The 23267-nt window shown below is 43.4% G+C and overlaps 1 protein-coding gene across 3 annotated transcripts in view; it reads left to right on the top strand.

Moving 5' to 3' along the window:
* The window catches only part of LOC137299331 (scaffold attachment factor B1-like), a 93918-nt gene that overhangs the window by 21044 nt on the left and 49607 nt on the right, over window positions 1–23267 (top strand). For all 3 annotated transcript variants that reach the window (XM_067967989.1, XM_067967991.1, XM_067967990.1), the window contains exons 4-11: window positions 4599–4742; window positions 5446–5502; window positions 7498–7525; window positions 10118–10586; window positions 11096–11145; window positions 14734–14849; window positions 20871–21020; window positions 22382–22500. In XM_067967989.1, coding sequence (XP_067824090.1) covers window positions 4599–4742; window positions 5446–5502; window positions 7498–7525; window positions 10118–10586; window positions 11096–11145; window positions 14734–14849; window positions 20871–21020; window positions 22382–22500 — 1133 coding nt within the window. The remainder of the gene's footprint in view (window positions 1–4598; window positions 4743–5445; window positions 5503–7497; window positions 7526–10117; window positions 10587–11095; window positions 11146–14733; window positions 14850–20870; window positions 21021–22381; window positions 22501–23267) is intronic.

The following is a 23267-nucleotide window of genomic DNA, read 5'->3' on the forward strand; positions in this document are numbered from 1 at the left end:
ACAGTTTGGCTGTAGTCCAATCTTTTCCCCATGTGCCACAACGTGTGAATTGCTTGCTTTATTTAATTGGAGATCAGACTGTGTCTCCTTTCATAAAGATCAAAGGGATTGATTACCTTTATTTTATTGAACAGCAGTTACGTTTGATGAGAAAGAAGAAGTAAATTGTGTTAGTGCATAACTAGCAGATAACGTCTGCATCCTTAGTTTTATGTACTGTGCCTGAAATCTAGAGTTGAAAGAAATGTATTGAGTCTGATCTTCCAGAAGGAAAGAACTTGTATTTATTACATCATCGGGACTCCCCATAGCATTTTTACAACCAATGGGTTACTTCTGAAGTAAACCACTGCTCTGATGCAGGCAAACGTGGCAGCCAGTTTGCACCCAGCAAATGAATGAATGACAATATAATGCCCTCAGCTCCCGCCACAAATTCCGTACTCTCTCCTCCGATTCCACCCTCCTCCCTTGCCGCTGTCTCAGGTTGAACCAGACTGTTCACAAACTCAGCAATCTATTTGACTCCGACCTGAGCTTACAACCCCATAATCTCTCTATCACAAATACCACCTACCTTCCACCTCTGTAACATCTCTCACCTTTGCCTATCTTCTGCTGAAACCCTCAGCCATCCCTTTGTCACCTCCATGTCAATGCTGTCCTGGCTGGCCTCCCATTTGCCACCCTGCATAAACTTTAGCTCATCTAAAACTCTGCTGCCTATATCCTAACTCTCACCAAGTCCTGTTCATCCATCACCCATGAGCTCGCTGACCTACTTTGGCTCCCGGTCCGGCAACACCTCCAATTTAAAATTCTCATCATTGTGTTTAAATCCCTTCATGACCTTGCCTGTCCCTATCTCAACACCCTCCTACAACCCTCCAAGAACTCTGGTCTCGCCCATCCCCAGCTTCCTTTGCTCCACCATTGGTGGCCGTGCCTTCAGCTGTCTAGGCCCTAAATGTTGGAATTCCCTCCCTAAACCTCTCCACCCTCCCTCCTCTCTCTCTCCTCCTTTCAGACCCTCCTGAAAACCTACCTCTTAACATCTTCTTTGACTCGGTGTCTGTTTTGTCTGATTACACTTACGTGAAACATCTTGCAATGTTTTTCTACATTAAAGGCACTATATAAATGCAAGCTGTTGTTACCTGTTTTGGTTAAGGGGCAAATGTTGGCCAGGACACCAGGAAAATTCCCTACTCCTCTTTGAATAGTGCCGGGGATCTTTCACATCCACCTGAACAGGCAGACGGGACTTTGGTTTACAAAGAAGTGCAGAAAAAGGCCATTTGGCCCAAATGGTCTGTGCTGGTGTTTTATGCTCCACACGAGCTTCCTCCTACCCTACTTCATCTCACCCTATCAGCATATCCTTCTATTCCTTTTTCCCTCATGTACTTATCTAGCTTCTCCTTAAAGGCATCTATGCTATTTGCCTCAACCTCTCCATGTGGTAGCAAGTTCCACATTCTAACCAATCGCTGGGTAAAGAAGTTTCTCCTGAATTCTTTATTAGATTTATTAGTGACTATCTTATATTTATGACCCCTGGTTTTGGACACCCCACAAGTGAAAACATCTCTAAATCTATCCAGTCCAAATTGTTTGTGTCAGTGGTGAACAAAAATGGTCCCAGCACCGATCCCTGTGGAACGCCACGTCCCAACTTCCGCCAACCTGAGTAATTACCTTGAATTCCACTCTCTGGTTTAATATCTCATTCTATAGATGGTACCTCCAACAGTGCAGCGCTCCCTCAGTCGTGCACAGGAGTGTCGGCCCAGATTATGTGCTAAAGTTGTGGAGTGCGGCTTGAACCCCACGACCTTTTGACTCAGGCGAGAGTGCTATCACTGAACCAAGCTTACACCGACGAGGTGCTCTTTTGAAAATATTTTTGAACTGTACAGGAGATCTAGTTGCAGGTAAACCAAGATTCATGTGGCACAGGACAAAGACCTGCGGAAACTGCTGGGAAACAACATTGGGTATCTATTAGAGACCTTTAGAGTTCTTCCAAAGGTTTTACACTGGAGGGATTCCTACCCATTTTCCAAGCAAATTCAAATCTGATGAAGGGAAATCCGAAAATTCAGAACATATGTTTCAAATATATTGTGAAGGCACACTGGAAATTAATTAGTTAGTTAGAGTCTCCTGTGAGACAACCCATTTCTACCAGTGCTGCCTGTTCTGAGCAAGATATTTGGCTCCGATCAGAGTATCATCTTGCCTCACATCCAGCTTGTCCACTGTTGTCTTGTCTCTGGTTTGTTTCCGTAACAAAAGGCATTTTTACACGGACAGGTCATTAGCCTGACTCTCAATCCCCTACCAGGAGGGTGGGTGGACTGCCTTCAGTCTGGACCTGTGTGACGTGGGTGGCCCCACCAAGAGTTATACTCCCACCAGCATAGGTCTCGGGATCATTGCAGCACGCAAAGCTTCCCACCACATCAAGTTGCAGTTCCTAGAGAAGGCACACTGGAAATGTTACATCTTCAATATACCAACAAGTTCCTACCTTATGCTATTTTACAAGGTTATAGCAACAACAACTTGCATTTATATAGCATCTTTAACATAGAAAAATATCTCAACACGCTTCATAGAGGCATAATCAGACAAAAATGGTGCCGAGCCAGATAAGGAGATACTGAGAGGGGTGACCAAAAGAGATGAGTTTTAAGGAGGGTCTTAACAGTGGAGAGGCAAAAGGGTTTAGGAGGAAATTCCAGAGAGTTGGGCCTAGGCGGCTGAAGGCTCAGCCGCCAGTGGTGGGCCAAAGGGAGTGGGGCATGCACAAAAGGTCAGAGTCAGAGGAATGGAGACTTCTCTGGGCATGCGGGTTCGCAGGGCTGGGCGAAGTTACGGAGGTAGGGAGGGGCAAGGTCATGAAAGGATTTAAATACAAGGATGACAATTTTAAATTGGAGGCATTGAGGGACTGGGAGCCAATGTAGGTCAGTGGTCACAGGGGTGAAGAGCAAGCAAGACTTGGTGCACGAAAGAATATGGGCAGCAGAGATTTGGATGAGCTGATCTTTATGGAAGCAGGTGGTTAGGAGGCTGGTTTGGAGAGTATTCGAATAGTTGTGTCTGGAGGTGACAATGGCATGGATAAGTGTTTTAGCAGCAGATGGGCTGAGACAGGGTCTGAGAATGGTGATGTCACTGAGGTGGAAGTGATGGAGAATATATAGGGTCGGAAACTCCGCTCGGTAAAATAGGACCCCAAGGTTGCAAAGTCTGTTTCGGCCTGACACAATGGTGGATGGAATTGGTGGTGAGGGAACGGAGTTTGTGGCGGGGGCTGAAGACAATGGCTTCAGTTTTTCCACTGTTTAATTGGAGGAAATTGTGTCTCATCCACAATCATCCACTGGATGTTGGACAAGCAGCATGACAAAACAAAGTGGCAGTGGAGCGGTTTAGAGAGATGGTGGAGAAGTAGAGTTGGGTGTCATAAGCACGTGCGTGGAAGCCTATTCCATGTCTTTGGACGATGTTGTCAAGGGGCAGCATGTACATGAGGAAGAAGTGGAGGCCAATGATAGATCCTTGGGGAGTCTGAAGGTACTGGTGTGGGGGTGGGAAGACAAGCCATTGTCAGCTACAGTTGGATAGGTAAGAGTGGAACCAGGTAAGGGCAGTCCCACTCAGCTGGACAACGGAGGAGAGAAGTTGGAGGAGGATGGTGTGGTCGACCGTGACACAGGCTGCGGAGAAATCGAGGAGATCGAGATGGGATAATGCACCACAGTCACAGAGGATGTCGTTTATGATTTGGATTAGGGCTGTTTCATTGCTGTAGCAGGAGCAGAAACCCGATTGGAGAGATTCAGATATGGAGCTGCGGGAAAGATGGGCACAGATTTGGTAGGCGACAACACGTTCAAGGCCTTTGGAGAGGAAAGTGAGGTTGGATATTTGGCGGTAGTTTGCAAGGCCAACGGGATTGAGAGTGGGTTTTTTGAGGAGGGAGATAATGATGGGGGTTTTGAAATGGAGGGGAACAGTACCTGAGGAGAGGGAACCATTTACAATGTCAGCTAGCATCAGGGTCAGGAACAGAAGAGAAGTTAGGTGGTCAGCGGTTTAGTGGCAATGGGGTTAAGAGAGCAGGGGGTGGATCTTGTGGACAACATGAGCTCTAAAATGTGTATAGCACAGAATGTTATACACATTTTATACAGTTATGAGTCGATGATCCGCTGGCATTGTACAGGGAGAGACTATACCACCCTACACAGTTATAATAATGAGAGGCCAGTTATGTTAGTCCAGACTTTCTGTATGTTGCTGAGGAAGGGTCATATGATGTGTTTTCAGGAACCAGCTGTGTTGCTCTGAACCCATTTTTGACAGTTATCTGAGAACAGTGTGGAGTGGCCTTTCCTTTCTCCCCATCCGTGATAGTGTTCATACATAGCCATGTGACTAAGGGGGTACGACGTGTGTGGAATGTTGTAGAAACTTACATCCCACTGTTACTTTTTGCAGGTTTTGGGATTGCAACATGGCCATTCTCATAAGTGTTGTTCAACAGTGTAGTGGGTTCTTAGCTTGATTTTTTTCCTTCACCACAGGAGGATATTGAAGCTTTTGTTGACCAGGTACAGGATACTGAAGTAACGAATATTTCAGGAGCAGGAGATGCTGACCCTGCTGGTGTGGAAGGTGACATGGACAAGGCCCTCAAACTTATGCCAGACTTGACTTCAGTTGAAAAAGTAAGGAGGTTCTAAATGACTGTTGTGTGCAATTACTAGTGGAGCCCATGTTACCTCTCCCCAGGACAGGCGGGACAGTGGCCAGGGGGAGTTAAATTGCTAAAAATGGGAAACCCGACCCCAACCTGCTATGAACACGTCTACTTCTGGTTTAACTGCGACAGGTTTAGGGTCGGCCGAGTAACCCACTTTGGTGTCTTTCCCCGCCCCCCCCCCCCACCGCGATCGACCGACTCACCCTCCCCCGCACGATCGACCTACTCGTTCCCCCCCCCCCGCTATGTGATCTCTCCCTCTTCTCCATTCCCTGCTTGCTGCCTTTTACAGCAGGCTTTCACGCCTGGCAGTGGCCAACCTCTCGTTCTGGTTTGCTGCCGGACGGGAAACGGGGTAATAAAAAATTCAAATGAGTTCCTGCCATTTAAATTTGGCAGGACCTCCACCTTCCCGGTATTTCCGGGTTTCTCGGCTGCTGACAGGCGCCATCTCCCTCCCTGTAAATATCGGGGCCCATGTCTCCGGGCCTGAGGCCTTGATTCTACCTTTGGATCAGGGGAGGAATTATTAGGTTGTTGCTTACATATTTACAAAACATAGTGGAATGACATCTTTAGTTGTAATGTGTGTGTTCTGAGCTTCATTTGATCTTAGTCTCTGTAGCCATTGATGTTTGGGCTAATGTTCTGAATATTTTCTGGTTGAGGAACCGAAAGGAACAACAGAAGATGCAACAGAGGGGGAGCCAATGCAAGTTACTGAAGTAAGATAGAACTTCATTAAATCATTTTTACATAAAACATAACTAGACATATTACTTGAGGGATGATTGTGTGAAAAATGTTTCACATTGAACGTATTAATATTTTCTTACATAATTACCTTGTCACTTTTATTGTTCGTTAGATCATAATTGTTTGATGGAACGACATCCTTATATTTTAAATGTAGTCAGAGGAACACAGGAACAGGAGTAGGTTGCTCTGCCCCTCAAGCCTGCTCCGCCATTCAATTAGATCATGGCTGATCTGTACCTCAATTCCATTTACCCGCCTTTGCTCCATATTCCTTGATATCCTTAGCTAGCAAACATCTATCAATATCAGTCTTGAAAACTACAATTGACCCCTAGCATCCACAGCCTTTTGGGGGAGAGAGTTCCAGATTTCCACTGCCCTTGATATGAAAAAAGTGCTGATTTCACTCCTAAATGGCCTAGTTCTAATTTTAAGATTAAGTCCCCATATTCTTGATTTCCATCATCAGAGGAATTAGTTTCTCTATATCTGTCCTATTAAATCCGTTTTAAACACCTCTATCAGATCGCCCCTCCATCTTCTATACTCGAGGGAATACAAATGAGTTCCTGTCCTAGTTCACCCCCATTTGCCTCTGTATGATTCTGGTGAATCTGCGCTCCCCCTCCCCAAGGCCAATATATCCTTCCTGAGGTGCAGTGCCCAGAACTGAATGCAGTACTCCAGATGGAGCCTGACCAAGGCTGCATACAACTGAAGTATAACTTCCTCCCCTTTGTAATCTATCCCTCTTGAGATAAAGGCATATTATTGTTGAAATGGACCCAACTTGGAGGTAAACAGAACACTTATCCTACGGTTATCATTCTATGACCTTTGATGGTCCACATGTAAGACCCATGTTACCGAGGAACTGGGAGGCACAGTGGGTTCACACATGGCCTGTGCACCTCTGTGGCCTACGTTTGAATCTAGAGGACTTCTGGTGTGAAAGTATGATTGCTGACTGTAAGAGTCCTGGATGAAATTCGTTGGGGTAACCTGAATTCTATTTTTAAATTTTTCATTCTCACTGGTAAAGTCCACAACGATAGATGATGGAGGAAATTGAAATGCCACACTAGTGCTTTAGGAGGTAAAGAAATATTATTGGGACCCAGTAGATGGAGACTTACAGGGCAACTATTTCATACTATATCTGGTCTGGGTATGTTTGATGCTGGTACTGGGTGCCTGAAATAGGAAAATGTTTTAGTTTTCCTGTGATAAGATCCCTCAATCTTGATATATGTACAAAAATTCACTTAGCAAAACCATGTTGATGAATATCTGACCAAGTAAGACCTAATGTTAGATTTCATTACTTGCTATGTACAAGTTCAGATATTTATTTTTTAACTCTATTTGAGATTACATATAAGAATTCCGATGTAGTTAAAAGAATACTCCAAGGTAAGGCCCTACGATGGCCTTCCAAAATATCTGTTTGAATATAGGCCTGCATTTTATCCTCATTGGGCAGTAATTACCACGATGTTTTGGATTAGCAAAGCCCTAACCCTCATTACTTTCGATGAGGAGAGGATTTTGGGAGCTAAGGTTTAGCCATGGTATGTCAATCACCCCCAAGCTTGGAAATGTTAAGGTCTTGCTTTTGAGCAGGAGTCCAGCCCCTTAGTGGCAAGTCTTTAAAATTCATAAACTTGTCTTTTTATAAAAATTGAACAAAAATAGAAAAAATGAGGAAATTACCATTGTTAAAATTAATTTTTTGACATCTGCAAGCAAGTTGTTTCTAAAGACTAGGAAATATATCACCCCACATTTGTTCATGGGTTAAATGATGAACCATGCAATCTCTGTTCCTGTTTCCCTGCATGGTTTCATCCACGATGGCTGGCTTTAAACTGGGAAACTGCTTTTGGTGTCATAATATAAATAATATGGATGCTACATAAAGTGCCACTCTTTCTAATGCATTGTATTTCTCTCCCTTTTAGGAGACTGAAGCGATACTAGAAGAAGCAGGTATTGTTGAAGATCATCTTGTAACCTTCTGACTAAACACTTCATCTCTCCCATTTTCCCCCCCTTTTTTCTCAAAACGCAGTCAGTAGCAAGTGTGACAGCATTTTGTAGTGGTGGTCATTTGGAGAATAGCACAGCTACAGGCAGAATGGAAAACTGAGGCGATCTGTCAATTTGGATCGTTGTGCTGCTGGACTTTTACTGCACATCTGACCTGTTGTGATGCTTTCAGGCAATTTAACACCAAGATGTTTTTCAGCTTTCACAAATAGAGTTGGCAATGTTGATGGATTGTTTTTATAAATTCAAAAGTTGACTTTTTGAGTTGTTTACAAGTCTGAAACTGCAGTAAAGTAAAACCTATCTGTGGCTTTCTAGCCAAGCTGTCATAGTTAGAGGATGAGAGAATGGATCCTTGAATTTGAATGGATCCTTGAATTTGATTCATCTAGCAAAATTGCTTTTCACTCCTTCAGCTAAGTAGAAAGTTGTTTCCCTTCTAAACCCATCTAAAACCAGCCAAATTCAGCTAGACTTGGGTTTCATTTAGCTATTCCATTCTTTACTGAGTCTGAGTTGCTGTCTGACTGCCTTGACCCAGGTGTTTAGGCTGCTTTGTTGCTCATTCATGCTGCCAGTTGATGCAGGACATGATACTCAACCTTCTGTGCCGGGGAGGACAGGGAGAACCTTGGATTAATCTTGTTGGCTTTGCTCCGCCCCAGTCAGCTGATCAGAGTGGTCAAGGAAGATGTGAAAGACCTTGTTTGTAAAAGTGGCTGGGAGAGGAAAGGGAATCAAAGGGGAAGAACCATTCATTAAATCTTATGGTGATGGTGCTGATAATTCTGAGTTGGTGTTCTGTGCCTGAGAAGGTGACCTATTGCTATTCTTACTATGGTTTCCCATTCCAGATAAGTGGTTATTTTAATCGCTATCCAACAATTTTTTGTTGTAGAAAAGCCTTCACCTTTAGCTTTTGAATGTAGGTGGTGCTGTATCAAAATGTGTTTGTTAAAAGATAAGCAGAGAGTAGTATTGTCCAAGCTATTAGTGCAAGTTAGTTATAGAGGGCTGAAAGAAAGAACTTGTGTTTTTATAGCGCCTTTAACAACCTCAGGACGTTCCAAAGAGCTCACAGCCACTGAAGTACTTTTGAAGTGTAGTCACTGTTGTAATGTAGAAAAATGTTGCAGCTAATTTGTGCACAGCAAGGCCCCACAAACAGCAGTGCGATAAATCATCAGATAATCTAATTTAATAATGTTGATTGAAGGATAGATGTTGGCCAGAACAATGGGAGAACTCCCTTGTTCTTCTTCGAATAGTGTCATGAGATGTTTTACGTCCATCTGAGAGGGTAAGTGGAGCCTTGCTTTAACATCTCATCTGAAAGATGGCACCTCCAACGGTGCAGCACTCCCTCAGCCTGGATTATGTGCTCAAGTCTCTGGAGTGGGGCTTGAACCCACAACTTCTTGACTCAGGCAAGAATGCTACCACTGAGCCAAGGCTGTAAGAAGTTTTGGCTATTTCCAGCATCAGAGCTTCCAGTATCTATGCATTCCTATGGGAGTAATCAAAACTGGGAGCCAGGGGAACCAAAAAGCTAAACAAAGTAACGATTGTGATAAAGATATCTTGAGGCCAACTGAGGCCAGTGGAACCAAGATTGGTACCTTGAAGACTGTGAAGTGGAGTGAAAGAAGTTCATACCAAAGGGAGCAAGAAAATGGGGGAGGAGGAGCGCATTTAGCACTGGGGATGATGGGAGGAAACCACGGGAGGTGGTGATAAAGCTTCAGGTAATGGCTTATCCGGATTGGTTGCTTAAGAATTCCAGAGCTATTTTATCCCTTTACCAATTGTGCTTTCAAAGTCAGATCTGGTGATTTGTATAAGTATATCCGACTACATTGTTCAGAACTACAGAAACCTTATAGAATGAGTAACAGTGTTTTCTTAAGAAATCTTACAAAACGATAGCCTAATTCATTAGTTAACGTATGGGGAATATCCTGTATAAGAGGATAAGGAAATGAAGTAGTTTGAATTCATGTAGAAATGTTCTAACAAGACAAGAAACTGTTGAATTTCCTACGTACCTGTGTGCTAACATGGACTTTACATTGAAGAAATGAAGAACTGAAGAGTTGGGACTGGTAAACCACAATGGTGTAGGGCTGTCATGCATGCCTTCATGCCACTTGTACATTAGAGAGATTTGTGTTTCATTAATAAAATATCAATCTTAAAATAGTGCTTACAGATGTAAAAATGTGGAGAATTAAAATGTTGAATCTCTTGGAGCTGAATCCCGGCATTCTATTTGAGTTTATAGGAATTGAATAAATGTTTTTAGTTCTGACCAGTTGAAGTACTCCTGTTGCCACCGGGAGCCATTATCCTGCCGCCTTGTGACATTATGGATGAATTAGTGAGAAAGTAATAAATATTACACTGAAATGCTCCCTCAGTTTTCCAATCTCCCAGTGGATTTAAAGGGTAGGGGAACATACTAGCTCCACATGTATACTTGCTATAATCTGTTGTAATTAAACCTTGTGCTATTCTATTCCATTAATCCCATAGAAAAGGAGAATGTAGCTGAGAATTCGGGGGAAGCTTGTAGTTCAGTTCCTACAGAGGAGGAGCCCCCTGAAGACCCACAGTTATTGATGCAATATATGATTGATATGGATGCCTACCAGAAAGAAGAGGAAAATAGCACTCTAACCAAGGTTCAAGTGGAGGACATACTTACGTTGGACGTGGATAGTGAAATGCATCTGGATGGACCCAAGATGGAAATGGACTGTCAGCAGCCCGCCATGGAAAAGGTGAATACTGAGAAGATGGATACGACTGAAAGTACGAGCAAGATGGAAAGTTGCCAGCAGGAGCATGAAGTGGAAGAGGCAGAGGCTGAGAACGTGGAGAAAGAACCACAGCCAGGACCTGAGGAATGTAAAGACAATGCAAGGAAACCAGAAGATGAAGGTTCTGATGAAGCAGCTAAGAAAGAACCTTCGATTGTAGAGGGCAGTGATCAGAAGAAGAGGTTTGTTGTTTCTTAGTTCTAGATCAGATTTTCATTCATGCTAAGATGATTCCAGTAAACTTGTCTCCTGAATTGGCCCGCGCAGTGGTGGTAATTTTAGAACTGATTTTATTTTTGTTTAAAAGCTCTTGATAATCTTTTCCCTGTACCGTTAGAGGCTACTTTTGTTTATTCTTTCCACTCTCCTCCAACCTGCAGAGGTTGCTTACAAACAGGGATTTTGCTTTGTGTGTACTCTTCACTGATGGTATGAAAATATAATTGAGGCAATCCTTGCACAGATCTGTTTGTAGCTGGGTCTAAAACGTCATTGATGTTCACCTCTGCAAACAACATGTTTGCAAGTGTTTCATTCACTGTGATGTACAGCTGACAGTAGCTGTAATACTTGGGTAGGTATTGGAGAATATATCTTCTACACTGGATGGAAGTGTTGATGCCTCATGTCTTTCTTGAAACCATTTATGTGAGTTTCTAAATGTCTAATGACTCAACCTTTATGTCTTTAGCTCTGTTGAGGATGGAAAAGATACTAAGAATGAAGCAAATCAGGAGAAAGGTAAGTCATAGACTACAAATCCATGTAAGCTTGTCTTCCCCCATGCTTCGAATAGTATTTAACAGGCATATATATTGTTTAATAAATTAAAGCAACTGGAAACAAAATTCAGAATACAGACGAAATACTAAAAATGACAACTCAATGTCCCTGTAGTCAGTTGCTAATACTTCTCACCATGAAGATGTCACAGCCAGAAGGCAATACAAATTCAGCAGAGTTTAATATAATTGAGGCAATTATGTACAGATCTGTTTGTAGCTGGACTAGCACCTGACCACAGGTTTTTTTTAATGAATATTTGTGACTTGGAGTGTCTTTATTGACGTGATTAACAGTTTATTATTTAAAGCGGCATTTCCCCAGGACTGGAACTTCTTTCACCTGACTGGAGAAATCCTAGTCAGTTCCTTTCATCTTTGTGTGCTTGTAGGCAATGCTGACTCCTGCCTCTGAGCCTCGGCACTTCAAACCTCTGGGACCCGCAGGATGTTTATGTGGGGCGTGCATTTTTGTGCTCCAAAAGATAGGATGCCCTTTCTTTAAAGTAGTCACTTTATTAAAAACAGAGCTGGATTGTAACCTGTGGGTTTTTTTGACCATTGGTGTTGATCTTGGTGGTAGTAAGAGGGCCAGGGCCTGATGGTCCTGCAAATCTTGGGATTTAAACTCAAGTCCCCTATCAGACCTGCCCTCTGGTTTTTGGATGCACCTTAGGTGGATAAAATGTTGGAAGGTGGAACAGGTATCCCAAAGTGTACTTCCTGTTCACTGACATGGATTTACATTGACACACTTGTGAAGCAGTCTGCATTGGAATGTAATGACTTTCTGATTGAACAAGGATGGCAGCATGTTGGTGAGAAGGCAGCAGATGAATGGATGTTGAATCAACTAATGTTACAGCACTGAAACGGGCCTTTCAGTTTATCGAATCTGTGCCAATATTTTTTTTCGCATGACCCACCTAGTTTATTTCCACTCTCCTCACTCTTTTTTGAGCACTAATTCCCTTTCAAAAGAAATTTTGGACTGTTCCCATCTGGTTCTATAGAGCTTCCATATGTCTTAGAGTCAGCTCCTATACATGATCAGTGCGCACAGGGTGAAAGGGAACATCTCACTCTGTCTGGTACTGGTTCTGCATAACATTCACTCCGTCTGGTACTGGTTCTGCATAACATTCACTCCGTCTGGTACTGGTTCTGCATAACATTCACTCCGTCTGGTACTGGTTCTGCATAACATTCACTCCGTCTGGTACTGGTTCTGCATAACATTCACTCCGTCTGGTACTGGTTCTGCATAACATTCACTCCGTCTGGTACTGGTTCTGCATAACATTCACTCCGTCTGGTACTGGTTCTGCATAACATTCACTCCGTCTGGTACTGGTTCTGCATAACATTCACTCCGTCTGGTACTGGTTCTGCATAACATTCACTCCGTCTGGTACTGGTTCTACATAACAATTCACTCCGTCTGGTACTGGTTCTGCATAACATTCACTCCGTCTGGTACTGGTTCTGCATAACATTCACTCCGTCTGGTACTGGTTCTGCATAACATTCACTCTGTCTGGTACTGGTTCTGCATAACATTCACTCCGTCTGGTACTGGTTCTGCATAACATTCACTCCGTCTGGTACTGGTTCTGCATAACATTCACTCCGTCTGGTACTGGTTCTGCATAACAATTCACTCTGTCTGGTACTGGTTCTACATAACAATTCACTCCGTCTGGTACTGGTTCTGCATAACATTCACTCCGTCTGGTACTGGTTCTACATAACATTCACTCCGTCTGGTACTGGTTCTACATAACAATTCACTCTGTCTGGTACTGGTTCTGCATAACAATTCACTCTGTCTGGTACTGGTTCGACCTGACATCTCACTCTGGTACTGGTTTTACCTGACATCTCACTCCGTCTGGTACTGGTTCTACCTGACATCTCACTCTGGTACTGGTTTTACCTGACATCTCTCTCTGTCTGGTACGGGTTCTACCTGACCTCTCTCTCTGTCTGGTACTGGTTTTACCTGACATCTCACTCCGTCTGGTACGGGTTCTACCTGACCTCTCTCTCTGTCTGGTACTGGTTTTACCTGACATCTCACTCCGTCTGGTACGGGTTCTACCTGACCTCTCTCTCTGTCTGGTACTGGTTCTACCTGACATCTCACTCCGTCTGGTACGGGTTCTACCTGACCTCTCTCTCTGTCTGGTACTGGTTCTACCTGACATCTCACTCTGTCTGGTACTGGTTCTACCTGACATCTCTCTCTGTCTGGTACTGGTTCTACCTGACATCTCACTCTGTTTGGTACGGGTTCTACCTGACCTCTCTCTGTCTGGTACTGGTTCTACCTGACATCTCACTCTGTCTGGTACTGGTTCTACCTGACATCTCTCTCTGTCTGGTACTGGTTCTACCTGACATCTCACTCTGTCTGGTACTGGTTCTACCTGACATCTCTCTCTGTCTGGTACTGGTTCTACCTGACATCTCACTCTGTCTGGTACGGGTTCTACCTGACCTCTCTCTCTGTCTGGTACTGGTTCTACCTGACATCTCACTCTGGTACTGGTTCTACCTGACATCTCTCTCTGTCTGGTACTGGTTTTACCTGACATCTCACTCCGTTTGGTACTGGTTCTACCTGACGTCTCACTCCGTCTGGTACTGGTTCTACATAACAACTCACTCCTGTCTGGTACTGGTTCTACATAACAGGATGGGGAGAGAGAGGGAACGATTTTTACATTTTAAAAAATCGATACATTTTTCTATTCTTTCTTATTAATTAATGTTGAGTAAGACTGATGAGTTAGACTTGGGATTCACCATAGTTAGTTGACTTGATTAGCTGTTTAGTGTCTGATGTTTGGGGCGTTGGTCATGGTGATGATGAGGGAGTGGTGTCGAGAAATTTTGAACTTTAATCCTAGCAAGGAACTGTACGTCTGCAACATGTTCCCAATGGAGCAACTGAAGAATTTTCCAGGACACCTTGCTATTTGTCATTCCTGACACTGCTAGAATGTGATATGAAGTGGGTGCCTTCTCATAACTAATGAGTACTTGGACTGTTGCACTCGTGTAGTTAGCAGTTTTTAACAGGTTTCTAGGACCTAAAAGTGCGTGAGTTCGGTTACAGACAAACGATATTACCTGCAGTAGTGTTTTTTTGAAAAAAGAGGATTTCATGGCGATATGTATTCTGGGTTTGGGCCTGTGCTTCCACTCTCCCCACACCATTGATGGGGGCGAAGCAATGGGCAGAGGCCAGGTGCCCCACACTTAGAGTGCAAACCCCAGGATTCAGTGTTGAATTGCAGCAGATTGTTTACCCGCATTGTCAACCTTGGATGGTGTGCGGTACGGAGGTTGTTGCAATTGGAGGGAGCAGGCTACCCAGGCTGTCAGGATTGATGCATCACAGTAGCCAAACAAAATACATATACAAAAATGATGTAAAGGTACCATTGAAGTGTAGTTCTTCTCCATCTATCTCTATTCCATGATCCCCAGTCTTTGCTGTGTACCTGGGTGTAATTATTAATGAGAATATCCTGCGATTCAGGGAGACCTGGCCCCCGCAGAGCTTCAGACACTGCAGGCAAGAACCTTTGGGTGAGTGGCCTGTCCTCTGCCACCAGAGCTACTGACTTAAAGAACCTCTTCAGTAAACATGGCAAGGTAAGAATTGTAAAAATGCGTTTTCTCTGATGGGGAAGGGGGAGGGGCTTGTATTTATATAGTGTCTTGCTACATCCTCAGGATGCCCCAAAGTGGTTCACAGTCAATGGATAAACTTTTTGAAGTGCAGCCATTGTTGTTATGTAGGCATGTGTGACAACCAATTAACAAGATCTGACCAGCATCAAACGAGATGAATGACCAGTTAATCTGTTAGAGGTTGAGAGAGGAATGTTGGCCAGGACACACGAGCTCCAACGCTTTTCAAATAGTGCTGTGGGATCTTCTATGTCCACCTGAACAGGTAGACAAGTGCTTCCAGTAATGCAGCACTCCCTCTACTACACCGAAATGTCAGCCTAGAATATGTGCTTGAGTCCTGGAGTGGGGATTGCACCGACAACCTTCTGAAGCAAGAGTACTACCAACTGTGCCTTGCTGATACTTAATGATGCCTATCTGTTAACAATCCACCTGAGGTGGAGTATCCAAATGCAATGCAAAAGGGTGTGTCACTGTAGCTATACAAAATGTGTATACAGAGATAGTTTATGCTTTAAATCTGTTACTTTATAACGTAACTTCTTGGATGTGCACGGTTGTTAAATTTATTGTTGGATCGACCTTGTAGTCTCCCAGTGATCTCTGATTAAGTACTGCTCCAAACCATTCTAAGGCCTAGATCCTCTGGAGGGCTGGTCGCTGATGGCAGCAACAGGTTGCATTGAAAGGAGTGAAGCAGAACAGTGGCTATTGCATGTTCACTTTCATCAATCTGCCCTAATACAAGTATAAACCATAGTGGAGTTAAAAATATATTTTTGAATATTGGAAATCTGTGATATATTTTGAAGCTTAGTGAAGCCAAGAATGTCAATAAATAAAGATAATCCCTTGAGGTTTTTCCATTAAGAAATAAAGGGGGAGGACCCTTGTGTAGGACACCACCAAGAGATAAGAGTACCAGAGTGAAATCATAAGTTATGGGAAGGTGCGATCAAGTTCCAGCTTTATAAGCCTGTAGAAAAATGTAGGAAGACAATTGGAGGGCAGGAGAGAGTGCTAGGAGAGAAGAGCTAGAGTAGGAGATGGTGCGATTAGTCTTGACTTTAGCAGAGTGAGAATGTGGGGAGGTGAAACTATAGCTTCGGAAGAATAAGAAAGGAATGTTCGTAAGAGCACTGATCATAGTATCATTGATAAAACAGAAAGACAAAGTTGTGATACAGAGACTGCAGTTAAGAGAAGGATTTTTTTTATGTCTGTTATCTGGGAGTGTGAATGAAGTGCTGGAAGATTGTATTCAGATATGGCAACAGATTTCAAGTCTTGGATAGCCTTGGGCTTTAGTTGAGAAGTGTTAGATATGAAAGAAGAGTGTGAATGTCTGAGGCAAATTTAAGAGTTCCATTTGAAATCAGTGATAGTCATAGAGTCATAGAGTTATACAGCACGGATAGAGGCCCTTCGGCCCATCGTGTCCGCGCCGGCCATCAGCCCTGTCTACTCTAATCCCATATTCCAGCATTTGGTCCGTAGCCTTGTATGCTATGGCATTTCAAGTGCTCATCCAAATGCTTCTTGAATGTTGTGAGGGTTCCTGCCTCCACAACCCTTTCAGGCAGTGAGTTCCAGACTCCAACCACCCTCTGGGTGAAAAAGTTCTTTCTCAAATCCCCTCTAAACCTCCCGCCTTTTACCTTGAATCTATGTCCCCTTGTTATAGTACCCTCAACGAAGGGAAAAAGCTCCTTAGTATCCATCCTATCTGTGCCCCTCATAATTTTGTACACCTCAATCATGTCCCCCCTCAGCCTCCTCTGCTCCAAGGAAAACAAACCCAATCTTCCCAGTCTCTCTTCATAGCTGAAGCGCTCCAGCCCTGGTAACATCCTGGTGAATCTCCTCTGCACCCTCTCCAAAGCGATCACATCCTTCCTGTAGTGTGGCGACCAGAACTGCACACAGTACTCCAGCTGTGGCCTAACCAGTGTTTTATACATCTCCATCATAACCTCCTTGCTCTTATATTCTATGCCTCGGCTAATAAAGGCAAGTATCCCATATGCCTTCTTTACCACCTTATCTACCTGTTCCGCCGCCTTCAGGGATCTGTGAACTTGCACACCAAGATCCCTCTGACCCTCTGTCTTGCCTAGGGTCCTCCCATTCATTGTGTATTCCCTTGCCTTGTTAGTCCCTCCAAAGTGCATCACCTCGCACTTTTCCGGGTTAAATTCCATTTGCCACTGTTCCGCCCATCTGACCAACCCATCTATATCGTCCTGCAGACTGAGGCTATCCTCCTCGCTATTTACCACCCTACCAATTTTTGTATCATCAGCGAACTTACTGATCATACCTTTTACATTCATATCCAAGTCATTAATGTAGACCACAAACAGCAAGGGACCCAGCACCGACCCCTGTGGTACCCCACTGGCCACAGGCTTCCAGTCACAAAAACAACCTTCGACCATCACCCTCTGCCTAATGCCACTAAGCCAGTTTTGTATCCAAAGTGCCAAGTGATGATAAGACCAGGAGGAGAATCAGTTTGCTTTTTCATTGCCCCACTGAAAGGATAGTGGAGATTCAGATTTAGTAATTCAATGGTTGTACTGCAAGAGGAATGAAGATATATGCATAGAGAGCAGGCAATCAGGAAGGACAGGCAGGAAGGAAGGGGAGGTGGGGTGGCTATGTTAATAAAGGAAGGAATCACTGTAATACAGAGAAATGATATTGGGACAAAGCATCAAGATAATGAAACAGTTTGGGTGGAGATAAGGAATAATAAGGGAAAAAAAACATTAGTGGGCGTAGTATATAGGCCTCCTAATAATTGCAACTCTGCTGGAAGAAGTATTAATCAGGAGATAGTCGGGGCATGTAATAAGGGAACAGCCATAATTATGGGGGATTTTAATTATCATATTAACTGGACAAATCAAATTGGGCAGAGCAGCCTTGAGGACGAGTTCATTGAGTGCATCAGGGATGGATTTCTTGAGCAGTATGTAACTGATCCTACAAGGGGGCAGGCAACCCTGGACCTGGTCCTGTGTAATGAGTCAGGATTAATTAATAATGTCCTAGTTAAGGATCCCCTTGGAACGAGCGACCACAACATGGTTGAATTCCATATCCAATTAGAGGGTGAGAAGGTTGATTCTCAAACAAGCGTACTGAGCTTGAATAAAGGAGACTATGATGGTATGAGAGCGGAATTGATTAAAGTGGACTGGGAAAATAGATTAAAGGGTAAGACGGTACATGAGCAGTGGTGTTCATTTAGGGAGTTATTTTACAACTTTCAAAATAAATATATTCCACTGAGGAAAAAAGGGTGTAAAAGAAATGACAGCCATCTGTGGCTAAGTAAAGAAATCAAGGATAGTATCCGATTAAAAACAAGGACATATAAGGTAGCCAAACTTAGTGGGAGGATAGAAGATTGGGAATTCTTCAAAAGACAGCAAAAAGTAACTAAAGGATTGATTAAGAAAGGGAAGTTAGATTATGAAAAGAAATTAGCAAAAAATATAAAAACAGATAGCAAGAGTTTCTATAGTTATATAAAAAGAAAAAGGGTGGCTAAGGCAAACATAGGTCCCTTAGAGGATGAGACCGGGAAATTAATGGTGGGAAACATGGAGATGGCAAAAATGCTGAACAAATATTTTGTTTCAGTCTTTACAGTAGAGGACACTAAGAATATCCCAACACTGGACAAACAGGGGACTCTCGGGGGGGAGGAGCTAAATACGATTAAAATCACTCAGGAGATGGTACTCAGTAAAATAATGGGACTCAAGGCGGATAAATCCCCTGGACCTGATGGCTTACATCCGAGGGTCTTGAGGGAAGTGGCAGTAGGGATTGTGGATGCTTTGGTAATAATTTTCCAAAATTCTCTGGACTTGGCAAAGGTCCCGGCAGATTGGAAAACTGCTAATGTAACACCCTTATTTAAAAAGGGTAGTAGGCAGAAGGCTGGAAATTATAGACCAGTTCGCCTAACATCTGTGGTGGGTAAAATTTTGGAGTCCATTATTAAGGAGACAGTAGCAGAACATGTGGATAAACATAATTTAATAGGACAAAGTCAGCATGGCTTTATGAAGGGGAAGTCATGTCTGACAAATTTGCTTGAGTTCTTCGAGGATATAACGTATAGGGTGGATAAAGGGGAACCAGTGGACGTAGTGTATTTAGACTTCCAGAAGGCATTCGACAAGGTGCCACATAAAAGATTATTACTTAAGATAAAAAATCACGGGATTGGGGGTAATATTCTGGCATGGGTGGAGGATTGGTTATCGAACAGGAAGCAGAGAGTTGGGATAAATGGTTCATTTTCGGACTGGCAACCAGTAACCAGTGGTGTTCCACAGGGGTCGGTGCTGGGTCCCCAACTCTTTACAATCTATATTAACGATTTGGAGGAGGGGACCGAGTGCAACATATCAAAATTTGCAGATGATACAAAGATGGGAGGGAAAGTAGAGAGTGAGGAGGACATAAAAAACCTGCAAGGGGATATAGACAGGCTGGGTGAGTGGGCGGAGATTTGGCAGATGCAATATAATATTGGAAAATGTGAGGTTATGCACTTTGGCAGGAAAAATCAGAGAGCAAGTTATTTTCTTAATGGCGAGAGACTGGAAAGTACTGCAGTACAAAGGGATCTGGGGGTCCTAGTGCAAGAAAATCAAAAAGTTGGTATGCAGGTGCAGCAGGTGATCAAGAAAGCCAACGGAATGTTGGCTTTTATTGCTAGGGGGATAGAATATAAAAACAAGGAGGTATTGCTGCAGTTATATAAGGTATTGGTGAGACCGCACCTGGAATACTGCATACAGTTTTGGTCTCCATACTTAAGAAAAGACATACTTGCTCTCGAGGCAGTACAAAGAAGGTTCACTCGGTTAATCCCGGGGATGAGGGGGCGGACATATGAGGAGAGGTTGAGTAGATTGGGACTCTACTCATTGGAGTTCAGAAGAATGAGAGGCGATCTTATTGAAACATATAAGATTGTGAAGGGTCTTGATCGGGTGGATGCAGTAAGGATGTTCCCAAAGATGGGTGAAACTAGAACTAGGGGGCATAATCTTAGAATAAGGGGCTGCTCTTTCAAAACTGAGATGAGGAGAAACTTCTTCACTCAGAGGGTGGTCGGTCTGTGGAATTTGCTGCCCCAGGAAGCTGTGGAAGCTACATCATTAGATAAATTTAAAACAGAAATAGACAGTTTCCTAGAAGTAAAGGGAATTAGGGGTTATGGGGAGCGGGCAGGAAATTGGACATGAAGCTGAGTTTGGATCGGTCAATGCCCTGTGGGTGGCGGAGAGGGCCCAGGGGCTATGTGGCCGGGTCCTGCTCCGACTTCTTGTGTTCTTTAGATTTGTGGTTGGGATCAGATCAGCCATGATCTTATTGAATGGCGGAGCAGGCTCGAGGGGCCGATTGGCCTACTCCTGCTCCAATTTCTTATGTTCTTATGTTCTTATGTAAAGCTGATGAATGTAAACTGCAATTATTGGCAAAAGACTGGTAGGGCTGGATTACATATGAACACTTTGAGTTGTTTCGGCAAGATGTGATAAGGTGCTTATATAAATGGAAGTCATTCTGAAATTGGTGAATGGAGGAGAATGTTGCTGATTGAGGATTACAGGGTTGGAAAAGATAACATTCGCAGAGCAATGAACTGTGATAGAAATCTCAGCAAGGAAACTCGCCGTTTAGCCTATTTAAAAAATGAAAACTTTATTCAACGGGCAGTGCAGTCATTTAGATTTGCGCCAAACTTCAGACTCTGTTCTTTAAGGTGAGAAGGCATCTGTACCTGTTTACATTCGATGTGTCGAACTGTTTGAAGAACTTAAGCATTTGCTTTTCATAAAATATTGAGTTGCAAGTAAACATTTAACCAGCCAATAAATGACATTTGATATATCAAGATTTCCTTGGAAAAATCACTAGTGCCTCCTGTCGTGAATAATTTCTCTACAGGTGATTTGTGCCAAAGTGGTAACTGATGCTCGCAATCCTGGAGCACGCTGCTACGGATTCATAACCATGTTAACACCCGAGGAGGCAACGGAAAGCATCAGCTCCCTGAATCAGTCTGAACTAAATGGACAAACCATCACTGTAGAAATGGTGAGTACGATTTTAAATTTTTCTGTCGTGTGTGTGTGTGTGTGTGTGTGTGTGCGCATGCGTGTATGAGAAATTGTGTGTGTGTGATTGTGATTTCTGGAAAAGTACCCTCTGGTTTAGTGCCAACATTTGACATCTTATTTATTCTTGCATCCTTCACACATCAGCTTGTTTTGGCTCTCAGGAAACAAGGTGCTAAAAATCCATAAGAATTTGCACATTGAAATGAAGCTGGGTGGTGACACACATGACCTCCTGCTCCCAGGGCCAGCCCCCAGTCGCCCCAATTAATCCCCCCTCTGCCCCTACTGCTACAATTCCTCACTTCCGGAGCCAGACCCTGCAACTTAAGGAAAGTATAGATTTTGTGATATTTACTGATTTCTGGAGCTTTGCAGCTCGTACTGTGTTCCCTTTCAGTTCTGGGCTCCTCACGTGGAAATGTTGTCTTGGGTCCATTTGAACTTGCTAAAAGCTGAATGGTCACTGATTTGGTCTCTCCCGACTCAATAGAGCCAGTTTTATTCAGAAAACCTGGGTAGGTAAGGAGGGAAATGCTCAGCTTTCTTGCTCTCAGCAAGCTTAAGCAAAGCCATTCAGAGAGCAGTAAATTCCTGGGCTGCTGAGGCAGGTCAGTGGAAGCTTCTGTGTGGAAAGAAAGCAGCACCTAGCTGTCCCTGTTAATTGGACTGGAACACCTAAGAAATACTGCTCTACCATGTTCCAGTGGTGTGTGAAGGATGCCCATCATTTGAAGAATGAAGATGCTACAAGATCAATAATTTTTCTTTTCAGTGCTGAAGTAACATGCAATGACACTGATTTTTCTTTCTCGTTTTTATTTAGATTCATGTGATTTTTTTTTAAAAAGCTGTTATGTATTTTTTCTGTAAACTTAATATTCAGCAATGATCATAAACAAATCTTAAGAGCTTCAACAGATTAAACGTGTCTGAAATGCACAAGAACATAATGAGGTTAAATGAAACATTAATTCCTTCAGTGGTGAAAGCAAGGATTCCAAAGATGGCCTTTTCACCTCAGCTTAAGAAAGGAACACGGTGGAACTCATTCACATGCTGTATTCCTGCCCAAAATATCTGGTGCTTCCCCACAGGAATGGAGTGAAAGTCACCAAGGATTTTAGGAACAGTCAAATGCTGAATGACATTGGCAGAGGAAATGGATGGAAGGGAGGTGCAGTGTAAAAATGGGAACCAAATAATGTGTTGGATTTGTGATTTAATTTGGAGAGACTGTTGGTTCCTCTTGGAAAGGGGGATAATGGATGTGATGCGTGTGCTAACAATCCACTGCAACGACAGCTCCATGCAAGTACAGTGTGGTGTTTATATCTTCAGGCCAAAAGTGAACCTGGCTGTAAGAAGCGTACAGAGCAGAAGGGAGCGAATGTGAAGAAGGTCTCCAAACCGAGTTCCAGCCGAAGAAGTGGGAATGACGGAGATCGTTCTAGAGACAAGTTAGTTGCTCTACTAAACGTTGCTCCACTAAACAATACTCTACGAAACGTTAGATTATTAAATGTTTTATTACTAAAGGCTACTCTACTAAGTGTTATTCTACCAAACGTTATATTACTCTTTGGTTTTACCAGGCAGCCTGAAGTGCTGCATAAGTTTTGATGACTTCAGTTATTCCTCACTTGTTTTATCGGTCACACATATTAGGACAAATTGCCGAATAGAGGCAATGTACCTTTAAGATCTTTGCTCGATGTGACCCTTGGGTCATATGGTCTTCTTCTGATCCCATGCTGCGCAGGAGCAGCATATCCTGACCAATCCTTAATTCTTTCACCCATTGTATGATCCCAGGCTCGCTGTTGCCGTCCAGTTAGAAAACATTCTTAGAAACCTTCCTCATTATGGTTAGTTGCTGATTCCCATTATATTTCACAATTCCGAATTGTCCTCAACTTAGATATCACCTTGACTTGGTTGAAGGATTTTGGCATCAATGGAATCTCCATCCTGGAGTGGCTTTTTTTTCCATCTGAGAAAGGTGTTCTTGTTCTCTTAATGACGCAGCGAGTTTATCCAGTGATTAGCTCAGCTGTACAGACCAGGGAGATCCTAGGTTCGATGCCCACTTTGTACTGGGTTAGCCGATCCTAGCCAGCGTGGGATGCTACACTTGGCCACTGCATCCCTGGTTAGAGAGGAAAAGAATCAACTTGTGATCCTGTGCCTGGTTGCTATCCAACATCCTGCAGGACAAGTCGTGGTG

Source organism: Heptranchias perlo, chromosome 29 (genome assembly GCF_035084215.1).
Source record: "Heptranchias perlo isolate sHepPer1 chromosome 29, sHepPer1.hap1, whole genome shotgun sequence".
Taxonomy (NCBI): domain Eukaryota; kingdom Metazoa; phylum Chordata; class Chondrichthyes; order Hexanchiformes; family Hexanchidae; genus Heptranchias; species Heptranchias perlo.